The sequence below is a fragment of the Triplophysa rosa genome, linkage group LG17 (genome assembly GCF_024868665.1).
Source record: "Triplophysa rosa linkage group LG17, Trosa_1v2, whole genome shotgun sequence".
NCBI lineage: Eukaryota > Metazoa > Chordata > Actinopteri > Cypriniformes > Nemacheilidae > Triplophysa > Triplophysa rosa.
The window spans coordinates 14158226-14172708 of NC_079906.1; the positions used below are offsets into that span (position 1 = coordinate 14158226).

The following is a 14483-nucleotide window of genomic DNA, read 5'->3' on the forward strand; positions in this document are numbered from 1 at the left end:
AAGCCTGCCGTAAAAAGTTGCAAAATTTTGCCAGGTGTAAACGTATAATAGACGTTAAAACTGATTTTCCTCTTAGTATTAAATATACATTTTAAAAATATTAGTAAAATTCTATTATGATCTATTAATAAAAAACATTTAAGGAATACAATCAGCAAAATCAAAATATGTAAATAAGAATATGAATTTCAAATTTTACTGTACAGTAAAGCTGCATAACTAGGACAACAGTGACACCCCGTGGATGAATTTCAATAAAAATATACAATTGGTATTTTGTTAATTTTTCTAACAAATTATTGTCTCTGTGAGGCACAAACGGTGTTAAATTCGGTTTATCAACAAGACGGATCTACGATACTTGCAAAAAGTTTTACTTGCAAAGAAAGAAAGAAAGAAAGAACAGAGAATCATTATTTGAAGAACACTGCATAATAAATAAAAAAATGGATGTTTGTGACATTTAACAATGGGTCATTTTGGGGTCAAATCTGAAAAATTATGGCAACGCGTGACGTCGGAGAGCCCATGCGCGATGTGTGGGCGTGGCCAGCAGCTGTGCATTTTGGCGCACAAAACAGAAACAAAAATAGCAATGCTTGAAACAACCCGCGCTTAAAAAATGACTTTGAACATACGCGCCAGTGACTCCAGAAATCTCACGTGTGGGTTCAGCAGGCCACGCATCTGCACAAATACGGTATTTTAACCTGCATATAGCTAACTAGCCTGCTAACACGTTTGGATGAACACTACTTTGCAAGCCGTTGCATGCCTCTGTGCGTTTCTTGTCATTTCCCATTCGGTGCTTTTGTAAGTTTGATCGCTGCTGTTGCTGCCATGTCGCTACTTCCAATGGAGGGAGATCTAAACAGTTAACTGCTAGCGCTGCTCGCTAATGCTGGTGCCATTTTTATTGTTTCATCAAACAGTTTTACGTTACAAACCTTTTACAGTAAGTGCACGGTGAATGAATGTTTTGTGTTTCTAAAGGTTACACGTTTTCGAACATGAACAAATCTCGTGTACCGAAATACGGCCATTGTGGACATTAGTTTGGAAATAAGTAATAACTTGTCTGAGCGTCAAACAGCAGCATAAAATGAATGGAAAACTCATACCGGACACTCCCATAGCCGTTGACTTTTGGCAGCTCCGTAAGTGCCAAGGTGTGCGTCTGTTTTTCCTGTCCCACATGCACGCGGATCACACCTCTGGCCTGTCGTCCACATGGAGTTACAGACCCATCTACTGCTCTCCCCTCACTGCTAAGCTCCTCAAACTTAAACTGCAGGTGAGCTCTCTCTTTCTACCCGCTTGAAAACAAAGCATACACCGATGCATAAATGGAGCGTTAAATACCCTCTAGAATTTTGTGATTTAATATGTATCATAAATCAATGAATTAATCTGTGCACGAACTGCACCTAAAATTGTGTCATCTTGATCCACAGGTGAAAGAGAAATGGATTCGTCCTTTGGAGGTTGGGGAAGCCCACATGTTGTTGTTGGATGATCTCGGGAAAGAACGAATGACTGTTACTCTAATAGATGCCAACCATTGTCCTGGGGCAGTTATGTTTCTGTTCCAGGGATACTTCGGCACCATTCTCTACACCGGTGTGTGATGGATTGATTCATCTTTTTATTCATAGATGACATATGCGAAACTATCACGTTCATTGTGTTACTGTCACATTTACCTTTGGTTTCATATGTTCAATTCAGGTGACTTTCGTTATACTCCATCTATGTTACGTGAGGAGTGTCTGAGGAACAACACCACTATTGGTGTGCTATATCTGGACAACACAAACTGTGACCCCACTCGAGCTGTCCCGTCTCGCAACCTAGCCACTCAGCAAATTAAAGAGATCATCAGAGCTCATCCTGGGTACACCGTTGTTATTGGTGAGACTGTCATGCTTTAACTTCATTTAAAGCTCATTTATAAATTGTTTGATTCACACAGTGGCTACTAAAAGTGTCACCTCACTTAAAATGTATTTATTTCATTGTACTAGATTACAAAGTATTAAAAAAATTGAAAAGATGATTGAAAACCTTTACAAAATGCTATCTTAAAATCATAATTTGCTTGTCATTGGTTTCTAATTTTCTTGTAATAATGTTTATGCATTTTTAGCATCTTTTGAGCCTCTTGCAATACATTAAGTGTGTTTTAAAAGTGTAATGTTATATTGATAATCAGAAGTCTTTTATCTGAACTCTGCAGGACTTTACTCTCTGGGTAAAGAGTCTCTCCTTGTGAAGCTGGCTATGGAGTTTAAAACATGGGTGGAGGTGGATGTGGAGCGTTTGGAAACCCTGCGAGTTCTGGAACTCCCCGACGTTTTTACCACTGAGCGCGGCGCGGGCCGCATTCGTGTAGTGAGCCAGTCTGAGATCAACGCCTCCAACCTGCTGGCGTGGAATAAGGAGCAACCCACCATAGCTATACTGCCCACTAGCCGCCCCATGGTCTCCTCCCACCCTAATGTCCATGTGGTGCCTTACTCTGACCATTCCTCCTACCAGGAGCTGGAGGACTTCGTGTCCGCACTGCATCCTGTCTCTCTTGTGCCTATCGTGGGGAACTGCTTGCCATACTTCTCCTCCCATCTGAGCCCCCGTAAGAAGCGCGAAGCTGTGATCATCCCAGAGTCAGTCCAACGTTGCATGATGAATGAGACTAACATTCTTGCCTCAGCAAACAGCACATCAAACATGTTTCAACGAACCTCTCGCCCACGGGGGGTGGTGTTTGATTCTCCAGGGTCACAAACAAGCCACCTTGCTTGTGATGGACGATCAGATCATACAGATGCTGACACAAACTCTGAGATGGATGAAGAGACTGACTGCATCCTTGTAGATATGAGCCCTGACTCATTCCGTCGAGAGAACGGCCACCAGAGCAAACGCCTGAAACTCGTCCGGGTCGCATCAGATGATGTTGTCACGATTGGCAGCAGCCTTCCTCCCGATGACAATGAATCTGTTAATTCACTTAAACATGCAAGATCACCTGATTCCAACTGCACGTACGAACGTGAGCGTGAGTGCACGCCTGCTTCAAAGAAGAGCCCTCAAATGGGCAGCACCAATTCTAGAGAGACATGTTTTTCTATGGACAGTATCAGGATCCACGACCGGGCCTGTGTTGCTGCCGAGGCCCCCTTGACCACCTTTACCTTGGAGAGAGAGCATATTGAGCAGTGGCTCATCAGTAACTTCACAGCACCTGCTGAGGAACTCAAGGGTGAGCAGGTGTTGCGGGGCCTGGATGAGTTTCGGCTCACTCCAGTCGATCGTCCTAAACAAGTAGGCGATCCCCTGGAAGAACCAATAAAGATGCCTTAATAGACATTTTTGGGATTAAACAAGCACTTTTAAGCAGGTATGCATGCAAACAAGCTGAAACACTTCATTTTTACTTTAAAAATATAAATCTGTTATTTCATCATGTAGTCTTTTGTTAATAAACAACAGTATTGTTTACCCAAAAATGAAAATTCTGTCTTCATTTACTCACCCTCAAGTTGTTCCAAATCTGTACAAATGTCTTTGTTCTAATAAACACAGAGAAAGATATTTGGAAGAATGCTTGTAATCAAACAGTTCTTGGACCCCATTGACTACCATAGTAGGAAAAATGTCTAAACTTCTTTGTTCTGTTGAACACAAAAGAAGATATTTTGAAAAATGTAGGAAAGCAAACGGTTCTGGGGAACTTTTGACTAACGTTGTAATTTTTCCTGCTATGGTACTCAATGGTGGCTGCAACTAACGATTGTTTTGACGATTAATCGGATAAAAAGTCTAATTGGATCTTTTGCTTATAACTAAATCAGAAATGGGAAAAGTATACACAACTGAACTCATTAACCTTCTCCCAAAATGTTGTGGATGACTGCCTAATAAACACACCAAGGTTGATGAGTTGATTCAGGTATGTCCTATTAGAAGCAGCTGACAATAGTCTCTCCCAAACGTGGGAGAGAGGGGACGGTTGGCCAAGGAAATCATTATTTTTTTGTGGCATGAAAAGTGAGATATTTGTCATTCAAATGTAGTGAAGTACAGTAAAAAGTATGCCTACTTAGAAAAATATATACTCAAAAAGTGTACTTAAGTACAGTACAAATAAATGTACTTCGTTACTTCCCACCTCTGAACCAAATAAACCCCCAAATCAGAGTATTTAGCCACAAATTGGGTTTTGTGGGCAATGTCTGTGGTAATTAAATAACCAATTATCTTCTGATTATTAAACAAAAAAATGGAAAGGTAGTTGTTCTAATTCACTAATTCAGACTGTAAAGTTGTGGTTTAACCAGAAGGTGGCAGAATAGTTAAATACTAAAAACTTCAACCTTTACATCCTAAACGCAACATTAAGTAGGAAATTATTCTGCATTAATCTTCTTGATTTTACAACTGCATGTGTATGCTTGCTTTCCTACAAGATTACTGATTGTGCCAGCACAATCTGCATAATTTTATACATTTTACATCAAGATTCGAAATGTCATTTCACTTAAAATGCAATATCAGACTGCGGCAATTTAGCCTCCCAAGGCAAAACATTTAGACCTCTGAGAGTGTGATTAGATTAGTGAGAATAAGATTAGCATTCCCCTTCATCTCGGTATGTTCATGCCTCACAAATGAGCACCGAGTCAAAAATTCCTACAACTGGTTACACACCCAACAACCCCTTTGGAGAGGGATAAAAGGGGATTATAATTCAGCTGTGACCAAAAACATCGAGCACATTTTTTTCTAGGTGTGCACAGAACAAACATGCCATCAAAAGTTTCCTCTATATAATTTCATATTTTAAATGCATTATAGTTCACCCCAAAATGAAAATTCATCATTTACTCAGCCTCATGTAATTTCAAACCTGTATGGCTTTCTTTCTTCTGCAGAACACAACAGATATTTTGAAGAATGTTGGTAACAGAAAACCATTGGTCCCCATTGACTTGCATTAGTTTTGTGTCCATACAATAGAGGTGAATGGGGACCAAAGTTTTTTGTTTACCAACATTCTTCAACATATCATCTTTTGTGTTTTGCAAAAGAAAAAAGTCATACAGGTTTAAAACGACAAGAGGGTGAGTAAATGATGACAGACATTTTTGTTTTGGGGTGAACTATCCCTTTAAGATCACTGATCAATGTAAAACATTTGAAGGCAAAAGTGTATCAAAGATATCAGAGCATTAAAATTAAACATTCGCATGGTTGTGTTGATGCCTTTAATACATATGAGTAATTCAAATGCTTCTATTTACCATTGTATACACGTACTGGGGGGTTGTGGGCAAGCGATTGAAAACATACTACCAAGTCAAGCTGTCCTATATCCGTTCCAGTGGAGGGATGTTTAATTCACCTCTGGTGTCTGCATGGGCTTACTCTCTTCATTAAGAATAAATGGTCAGAAGTGTCAGGGGGACTCTTTGCGTTCCAGATGAGGCCCGGCCCACATTAAAATGCTCTTCAGATGAAGCTGATCCTGCATAGACGTCTTTGTATCAGTCTAAGATCCTGTGAATTAACGACCAACTGCTGGCTCAAGCACCTCAGGGAAACAACAGATGATGGCCCGTGAGAGAGAATACATTTAAATTTGCAAGTAAATCAATTCCTCTGTGTTATCAGTGAATGGTCAAACATCAGACTCAGTAATAATAGCATTGCAAATCTACATCATATACAGTTTTGGTTGCCAAGAGTATGTGAACAGCCATTTCTTATTAACAGGTTGTCAGTTTTAGCTATGCATTACTAAACATAGCACAAAATCAAGCGTACAACCATGCAATCTTCATTTCTAGAAAAAGATTGTATTTTAAACCTTTTTGAGAACAGGGAGCATGCAGGAAGCCTCAAGCGAATTGAACATCTTTGGGTTCATTTGGAACGCCTGTGTTCAATTCCAAGAACAAGCACCTTAAATTTAAAAATGTATGTGCAAAATCATTTGGAAAAAAGGACAAGTGAATGTTAATAAAAACTGACGATTACCATTGTTCAATGAGCACTGAGGCTGACTTCATGCTGAAATCATTATAACACTGGGGTGTGTACTGAAATATCTTATTTCTGGTTTTGATAACTGGTGTCGAGCACACATGTGAGAAATATAAGAATACAACCGAGCTTGCTCGCAGCTTGTTTTCATTAATCTTCATCTCGCTTTTTTAATACCGACTCACTCAGCCCCGGGCATTCTACACTGTTTTCTCACACCAATGCAACTTACTGACCTCGAGTTCATCAACCTTGGAAGTGCTTCCCCAAACACCCACCCCACTCCCTCAACAAAAAGCCTCTTGCATTGTAGAAATCCATAGGAGGAGCAAAAGACAAATGGAAATAAACGATGCATTTGCTCGTGGTCTACAGTAGGACAGATCTAATACCTACCTTGCACGCCCTATTAGTTCATGTTAGAGGCTGCTGGTTGAGTCAGACGGGGGTAAGTATTATACTGAAGGAAAGAGTGTCTTGTAAAAAAAGAAATCTTTGTTGTAATGCCACTGACCCATCCTGCAGGGGCAGCTGATATTTGCGCGCTTATATCCGTTTTATTTCACTCCTTGTCTATTGACCTGCACATTTAAAATGTCATTGTTTCATTCCAGCTAAAACATTTTGGAATAATGTCGGATGAAATACATATCAGGGGTGATTTTTGTCTTTTAGCAATACTGGGGCACAGATTCCCCATGAAATAAAAACGGGCATATTTTCTATTGAGGTTGATCACGTTACCCCTGGGGCAATGTTTTTGCAAGAGACTTTGATGCAGTGTTTTATTTCTTTTTCTTGAGTACTGTGTAGAGATACAAAAAAGGATATGAGCTACAAAATTATCAGTTCTTTTTCTTATCTTCAGAACCGTAACCTACATAATTTTTGCAACGTTTTCTGGGCTTGGAGTCTGATGCACAACCTCCTTGAATATTTAGAAACCAAATAAAGGTGAGAATATAAATCAAAGGCTTAACACAATTCTTAGGATAAATCTGCGTTTTAATTCTCACAATTACTTCTGAGCTCTGAGCACACCTGCAGTAAGAAATGTTGTTATATGTAATGCAGTTCTTTTTTCTCAGTGTGTTGTTAGAATGAGAGCCTTGTGATTTGCGCCCTCTTCCCGAAATAGGGCATCTTATAACAGTGACTTACAGGGAAGTGTGAGCCAAGCTGGGGTGCTGGGGATTTAAATTTGGCATGGAGCTGTCTCACAGTCTCTGTTCCCACTGCAAAGCCTTTGATGGGGTTTCTTTATACAGTACAGTATGCAGTATACAGCAAGAGACAAGTCGGTATTAATGAGAGATTATAAACAAGGGAAAATAAGTCATGTGCATGTACTGTGGGATTTGAATACCAGTGAACACTATTGAAAATGACAAAATCAGTAGAACCCCACAAGCACATACTGTACTGTTGTATACTGTTTAACACCATCCAACACAGACAAAAAAAAACGTTTTTTAAACTATACCTACGAACAATGATATAATCTAAAGTATATTTTGGTTTGGCACAATTTAGATAAATTAGCTGCATGTCTGGGAGGTTGTTCTGTTCTACTCTGCGTAAAAAGAACATGTTTTGAAAAGCTTTTCCAATTTAATACACAGAAAAAAGAAACAAATTTAACTGCTCACTGCACTTGCGAATGAATTCTGTTGCTTCGCTCAAATGGGCCTCAAATTAACACAAATTAGATATAATGCTCTGCTTGATTTCCTGGTTGTAAATACGTAGATTTTATTCCGTTTCACCTCTTTAGGGAGAGTATTTTGATTTGCCATCTGAATACAATGCCAAGGGTGTTGTTATGTACTGTATGTAATAAAAGAAAGATATAGCTTTAAATGATTAATGCCACTTGGGAAAGAGTGATGTTGTATAGATTATCAGCACCTGTGATATGGCCACATCACAGCAGCAGTGTTGATATTAAAATGACAACATTATTTTTAAGAGTGATGTAGCAATTCTACAAGAGGTTAACATTGAGCAACTTACATTTCTCCTATTTCTGCCCTGCCAACCACAAAGCCTCAACAGTAGCCGTTGTACTTGTCAGGTACACTGAAATGTGTCTATGGCTAGACTTCTTAACTTCAGATGTCACAGTTTTCGTGTGACATCTGTGAAAATGTTCCCTAGTTTTTCTATTTTGGGCCCACGCTATTCATATGAGTGACTTCTTGTAGTGTTTTTAAAAGCCAAGCTGGCTTAAGGCAGGTTGACAGAGAGCATTAGTGTTTTCAGCGCATTGATGACCTCAGACCTGTCTTCCCTTCAGCCAAATCACATAGGTTGTGTCTGTGCAGCGATAGAGACCGACAGTAGATGAATGTGTGATACCTTGAAAAACAAAGCTAGAGTTGCTTTAAAATAGTCTCAATCAAGTAAAGGACTATCAGAGTCTATAGAGAGTCACCTGCTGTGCATGTGTTCATTTACATCTGTTTTGAGTCTGTTTCCTTAAGAATGTGTTGTGAAGCTCCGGTCTGTGTTTGGTTATTTAAACATATAACAATTTATTTTATATTCAATTATATTACTTTATTATTGTATATTAATTTTATTAAATTTAATGAAAACTAACAGTTTTTGATTCTTTAGGTCTACCGGGAGTAAAGTTTGGGCCACACAACATTTGTTTAATTTAGAGTTTAGATTTAAGGAAGTAGTAAACTAGCTAATGACATTTATAGTTACTTTTGCTGTTTGAAGAGAGAAGACTCCACCCATGTGCATCAGCAAAACGTTTCAACGGAGAGAGAATAATCACTCAGAATGAATGTGACAAGCCCTAAGGACGTACAGTGAATAGACTTATGTAAATGCACACCTGTCTCTGGAGGGGCCAACAAAGCCATCTAATAAGAATTAATGAGAAAATCTCTCTCCTCTCCCATTAAAGGCTGCATCGGTTTGTAACAGACTGTTACAGTTTGTAACCGATGAATTATTCATGAGAAAGATAGTCGTGCACAGAAAAATAATCGCTCTCCAATCTTCTCGAAAAATGTCGTCATTGTTTTATTCATTGTCATTTTTAAGGCAATCCATTACAAATTTCACACACCACGGGAATGACAACAGAAATGTTCTCTGTTTGGACTGGAAATAGCTCACCATGCATTTCAACTGAGATAAAGAGGGAAATAAGATGAGAAAAAGGAGAGAAGCATAGAAAATCCAGCAAGAATGTGATGCGTCATGCTCTGTATTAAGGTTAGAATGAGACAAGCAGCAAAGGTTTAAAACAGAGCAACAGGCCATAAGAACAAAAGACGGAAATTTTGGCACAATCATGCAAATCTCACAGAGGGAACGTTGGCACTGGACGAGGGCCACATCTTAAACAAATATACACACTGTCCTTCATTTTATGATACAGTTTTTCATTTTGATTTCAATCATTTATTGACTACTGATTTACTAAATTTACACCATGCCATAAAATTAAGCCATTACCATTCTCTGGATAGTGATATACTGTACATGTGTTTCAAGCTGCCCGTAACGTGTTCTCTGGATTTACAATCAGCAATGTTTCATGAATATTAAATAGGATTTTAAAAAGGTTCCACTGAAATGCCTCTTTAAGACAAAAGACATTTCCAAGCTTCTGGGCTATTAGCGATTAACTTGCCATTTACAATTTCTACTGAAAAGTAAATAACCCCTTAAAATCAATACACATGTTAACACATGCAAACAAATACTTTACCCAGCACTCCCTCTGTAAAACGTAATCTTCACCTCTTAAGTGATTGATGGATCACTTCATTCTCTGTAGCCAAGCATGTGCTAATGACTCGGGTCAAGAGAGAAAGATACGTTTAAACAAACTATCTAATTAGGAGCAGATTTTCTACATCCGCTGCAGACGAACACAACCATTCAGTTGGGTTAAAAAGCTTAGAAATAATGTTTGGTGAAAAAAGTCCTTAAATCTGTAAAAAAAATAATTGCAGTAACCCCTGGAGATTTTTAAATTACCTTTTAACTCAGTTCATTAGCAGCAGTTTAAAAACCACATATATGTATGTTGCATTAAAAGCAAAACATTGTTGACTTTACTGTTAGGACAAAAAAAAACTGTGGGTAAGCAAAAATGGCACTGCTGTTAAAGGGATAGTTCACCCAAAAATGAAATTCTGTCATGAATTATTCACTCTCTAATTGTTCCAACTTGAATAATTTTCTTTGTTTGATTGAACACAGAGAAAGATATTTGGAAGAATGCTTGTAACCAAACAGTTCCTGGCTACCATTGACTACCATTCAGTAGTAGAAAAAATGACAATGGTCAAAAGTGCCCCAGAACTGTTTGCTGTCCTACATTCTTCAAAATATCTTCTTTTGTGTTCAGCAGAACAAAGAAAATTATAAAGTGATTTTTCTTACTATGGTAGTCAATGGGGTTCAAGAACTGGTTGATTATAAGCATTCTTCCAGATATATTTTTCTGTGTTCATCAGAACAAATAAATGTATACAGATTTGGAACAACTCAAAGGTGAGTAAATGATAACAGAATTTTTCTTTTTGGGTGAACTATCCCTTAAAAAATAGTTTTGACTGTGGTTAATAATATACCCCAAACCTGGGCTGTAAATGCTTTTGTGATGTTTCTAATGCTAAATAACCTTGTACTATAGGTAAACAGAAAACATTTTCTGACTATTTTAGGTCTCTTAAGGTCTAAATCAATATCACAGCACAGTTACAAATACAACTATTTCTAAATTATGCTTTAGTCATCATCAGAAATAGGAAAATAATTCCCTAATGTGAATATACAAAAGAGTGGTTTGGTTTACCAAATGAGCTGTGCTTACCCAGTGATAGAATATTACAGTTTTGTTTTCACTGCGGGTCATTTGCATGCCACACCCTTACAGAAAAGACACACGAAATTCACATGTGCAAAAAACACATGTGATCACATGTGAAATGTGTGTTTTTGGAACATTTTGGTCTGAATTCCATATGAATTCCCATGTGAAACACATAGGATAACATGTAAAAAACCCATGGGATAACATGTATGACATGTCTCCACATGTGATCACATGTTCTTCACGTCACCACATGTTGCACATGTCATCCCATGGGTTTTTACATGTTATCCTATGTGTTTCACATGGGAATTCATATGGAGTTCACACCAAAATGTTCCAAAAACACACATTTCACATGTGTTTTTTGCACATGTTAAACACGTTGTATACATGTGATCACATGCGAAAAACATGTAAAAAACGTGTGAAATTCATGTGTCTTTTCTGTAAGGGACACATTTCTCATCTTTTGAAATCTTGTCACAGTAAATAATAGAAAAGTGTTTTGAACTTCCAGAGAATGAGAGGTCAAAGGTTCAGCATGGTTGGACATAGGCATCAGATGAGTCACACATGTGAGAAAAAAGATGTCTCATCTCATATGTATACCAGTGAGCTGTGAGTTTCTCTCCCTGATGGGCTTTGTGCGTCAGAAAAGTCGCTGTTGAGCATTAAGATACACTATACTGGCTGCAGGGCGTTCTGTTAATGTATTTACAAATTGTTTCTTGAGAGCTGTTTATACCTGAAAGTTCAGTCTGTGTATAGTATGAGTAATGACTGAATCCGTAATCTGTGTCTGATTTACGTGGTTTACAAATATTACACTATTAAGAAAATATTTGTGCTTCTAGACTTGCGTCCAAAAAGCTTTTTTAAACAATGGAATACTTTTTTAAAATGATTCATCTATAGTATGTTAAAACAATTACTACAATATATGAATGCAATGCACAGTTGATTTATGGATTTTATGCTTTAGAATAGAAAATCTCTTCACAGCTCTAAAAATCTATAAATGGGAAACTGCAATGAGACATTATTTTTGTATTAAAAATCCCAAATCCCTGTGGAAAATTAAAGACCATAACACAACCCCCTGCAAATTCTAAAACCAAACCAGTCCACTACACAGAGATAACCCATACGGGTGCAATATTTCAAGCAAGCACTTACAAATACTCCACAAAATTCTATCGCACTTTCTATTCATCCTTCCCTACGATGACTATAAAATAATTATAGATACATTTTTATATTCTCTTATATAATACTCTCTTAATAAACATAGAATCCTGACATGCGACAGACAAGAACTACCTTTCTTCAGTTGCTAATGTTGAAATGCTAAACGAGCTCAGAATTGGTGCTTGCGTTTGGTGATCTCTCACATCAAGTCACACTTCATCTGAATGACATCAAGCTTCACATGTATAAATATCTTTCAGTCTTGGCTTATTAGCCAAATATGGGGAAAACACAAATAAACACTGTATTTTCTGTACAAATGCCAAAACGCTGATATAAGGTTTTCCATTTCTCCAGCGTGCGAGTCCCAGAAACGGAGAACTGAAGCCACCCGCTCTTCCAAACAGCAGGTAAACTCATACTTAATGAGTTGTGTTGTCTTTGAAAGATCCAAATTGAAAGCGACATCAAGCAGTTATTTTCTGCCTTCGGTAGTCTGGAGCCAACAGGGTAAACTCATACGGTGGGTGTCGGGCTGAGCACAGGTGGGCTGTAGTCCGGCGGTGTCTGGTTGGGTTTGATGCCCCTTGATTTCATGTATAAGATTAACTGTTCCGGGATCTCAGCCAGGACATCCTTGGCAAGCCGTGCCATGCTTAGAACATGGTTACCCGTCCGGTCCATGTAGTCTCTAAATGGTACAAACTGCAGCCAAGATTTAAGAGTTGTCAGTGATAGATCTTTATTTATTGAATCTTTTTTAGCCCTTGAAAACTGATATTTTCATGTAAACAATGTAATAAAAACTTGGTCGGTTCACAAAAATACATTGTGGAATCTTTTATTATTTATGGGCTGCAGATGCTGTTGTTTGTTTGTTTGTATATATTTATTTATTTAAAGCACAACGCATCCTTTAGCCATGTGTGATGTGCCCTAAATCTGAGATGCCTGTAAATCTAGGTCACCAAAAGTTATTCCGTAAGAAACTTTCTCATACATTTATTACTTCCACAATGCTTAGGTTGTAAAATATTTGCGGCTGTGAATGTTTACTGGGTTTTCCCATGCTGATTGATTGTTATCCATGTTGAAAGGTGTTACAGCAATATTGAAAACCATGTAGGCTACCTGTACAATGTCTCTCTCTGCCAGCTTTCCTCTGGAGGATATTCTCACGTCATCACCATCCAGTTCTACCATGGCTAGAGAGGGAGATCATCATTATGAAAGGCCAAAATGAACACTAATAGCAGATGGTGGGACATGCTAATTATATTCAACAGCTGTGTGCTCAGTGAAGAGCTTGCTGGCTTGTCAGCCCAAAACCCTAAACCTTCCCAATTAGGTGACTTTTCATCCAGAAACTTTATACGAGTGTAAACTGTGAAGTTAACCTCCATTAATGCATTCAAGCTTAAAACCAACTTGCTTATATTAACTTTATTGGGATTGAGTTATGACATTAGATGAAACTGAAAAAGCTTTAAAGGCAATAATGGCTTGGAGAATAATGTTCTAATGTGAACAACATGCTATTGTCTAAAATCTTACCATCAAACTCCGCTTGGCCAACTCCAACTATAATGATTGACATGGGTAACTTAGCCGCCTGATAAGAGGAAAACAGAGAGACACAATCTATCTCAGCTCAGAAAACCATAGCACAAAGTAATGCATAATGCATTTAGACCAGTGGTTCCCAAACTGGGGGACTTGAGGTCATTACAAGGGGGGAGGGGGGAGGGCGTGCACGGCAAGGCTTAGGTAACAGTTGTGATTCCCAACATGAGAAATTCAACTGCCAGCTGACAATGTTGCTGTTTTTTGGCATTTGTCGGATCGGTGACACTTCCAAAGTGACCAGTTCCTTATTTAGGATTTTCAGTAAGATGCCATGGTTACTACAATGTTTCAAATAAAGCCCTAACAGTTTTCTCATTATTATTAATATTACTGCGTTTTTATTTTTAATACAATTTTAATAATAATATATTTTTTAAAGAAATCAAATTATATTGAAATCAAAGCAAAATAATTCAATAAATATTGTATAAGTTTGCAGGTAAAGGACGTTTCATGAGAGTGTCTTTATGTGGGTGTAGATAGATAGTGGGCATTCGGTGGGGCTCGAAAACATGTTTGGGAGGCCCGCCAAAAAAATGTTGGGAACCACTGGTTTTCAGACAATAGAATCTGTCTAAAACATGGTTTGGACCTATAAAAAATATATGTCATTATTTTTTACACAATCATATGTTATAGTAAAACATACAGACTAGAAAGTTTTATTTTAAAAAAGATTTTCTTTATGCATTTGTCTTTTTTTGGTGGAGGGTATTATCAAAATGAATTTTTTGGGGGGCGTGTTTACCTTAAATTAACCCTTACATTGTCTTAC

The 14483-nt window shown here is 37.9% G+C and overlaps 2 protein-coding genes across 3 annotated transcripts in view; one reads left to right on the top strand and one right to left on the bottom strand.

Moving 5' to 3' along the window:
• The first annotated feature begins 545 nt into the window (after window positions 1-545).
• Window positions 546-3500, top strand: dclre1b (DNA cross-link repair 1B). Its single transcript, XM_057356867.1, has 5 exons — window positions 546-700; window positions 994-1294; window positions 1455-1620; window positions 1729-1911; window positions 2237-3500. The coding sequence occupies exons 2-5, from the start codon at window positions 1103-1105 to the stop codon at window positions 3361-3363; spliced, it is 1668 nt and encodes a 555-aa protein (XP_057212850.1). The 5' UTR covers window positions 546-700; window positions 994-1102; the 3' UTR covers window positions 3364-3500.
• A 5413-nt stretch (window positions 3501-8913) lies between these two features.
• Window positions 8914-14483, bottom strand: part of cpne5a (copine Va) — a 67603-nt gene continuing 62033 nt past the window's right edge. For both annotated transcript variants that reach the window (XM_057357367.1, XM_057357366.1), the window contains 3 exons: window positions 13637-13694; window positions 13214-13287; window positions 8914-12787 (listed from right to left, as the gene is read on the bottom strand). In XM_057357367.1, coding sequence (XP_057213350.1) covers window positions 12599-12787; window positions 13214-13287; window positions 13637-13694 — 321 coding nt within the window. In that variant the 3' untranslated portion in view covers window positions 8914-12598. The remainder of the gene's footprint in view (window positions 12788-13213; window positions 13288-13636; window positions 13695-14483) is intronic.

Excerpts from the sequence above, each read along its gene's own strand:
- dclre1b (XM_057356867.1), top strand. The coding sequence starts at position 1,103 with ATGAATGGAAAACTCATACCGGACACTCCCATAGCCGTTGACTTTTGG. Across the intron at positions 1,295-1,454 it reads TCCTCAAACTTAAACTGCAG|GTGAAAGAGAAATGGATTCG; the intron begins GTGAGCTCTCTC and ends CTTGATCCACAG. Across the intron at positions 1,912-2,236 it reads TGGGTACACCGTTGTTATTG|GACTTTACTCTCTGGGTAAA; the intron begins GTGAGACTGTCA and ends TGAACTCTGCAG.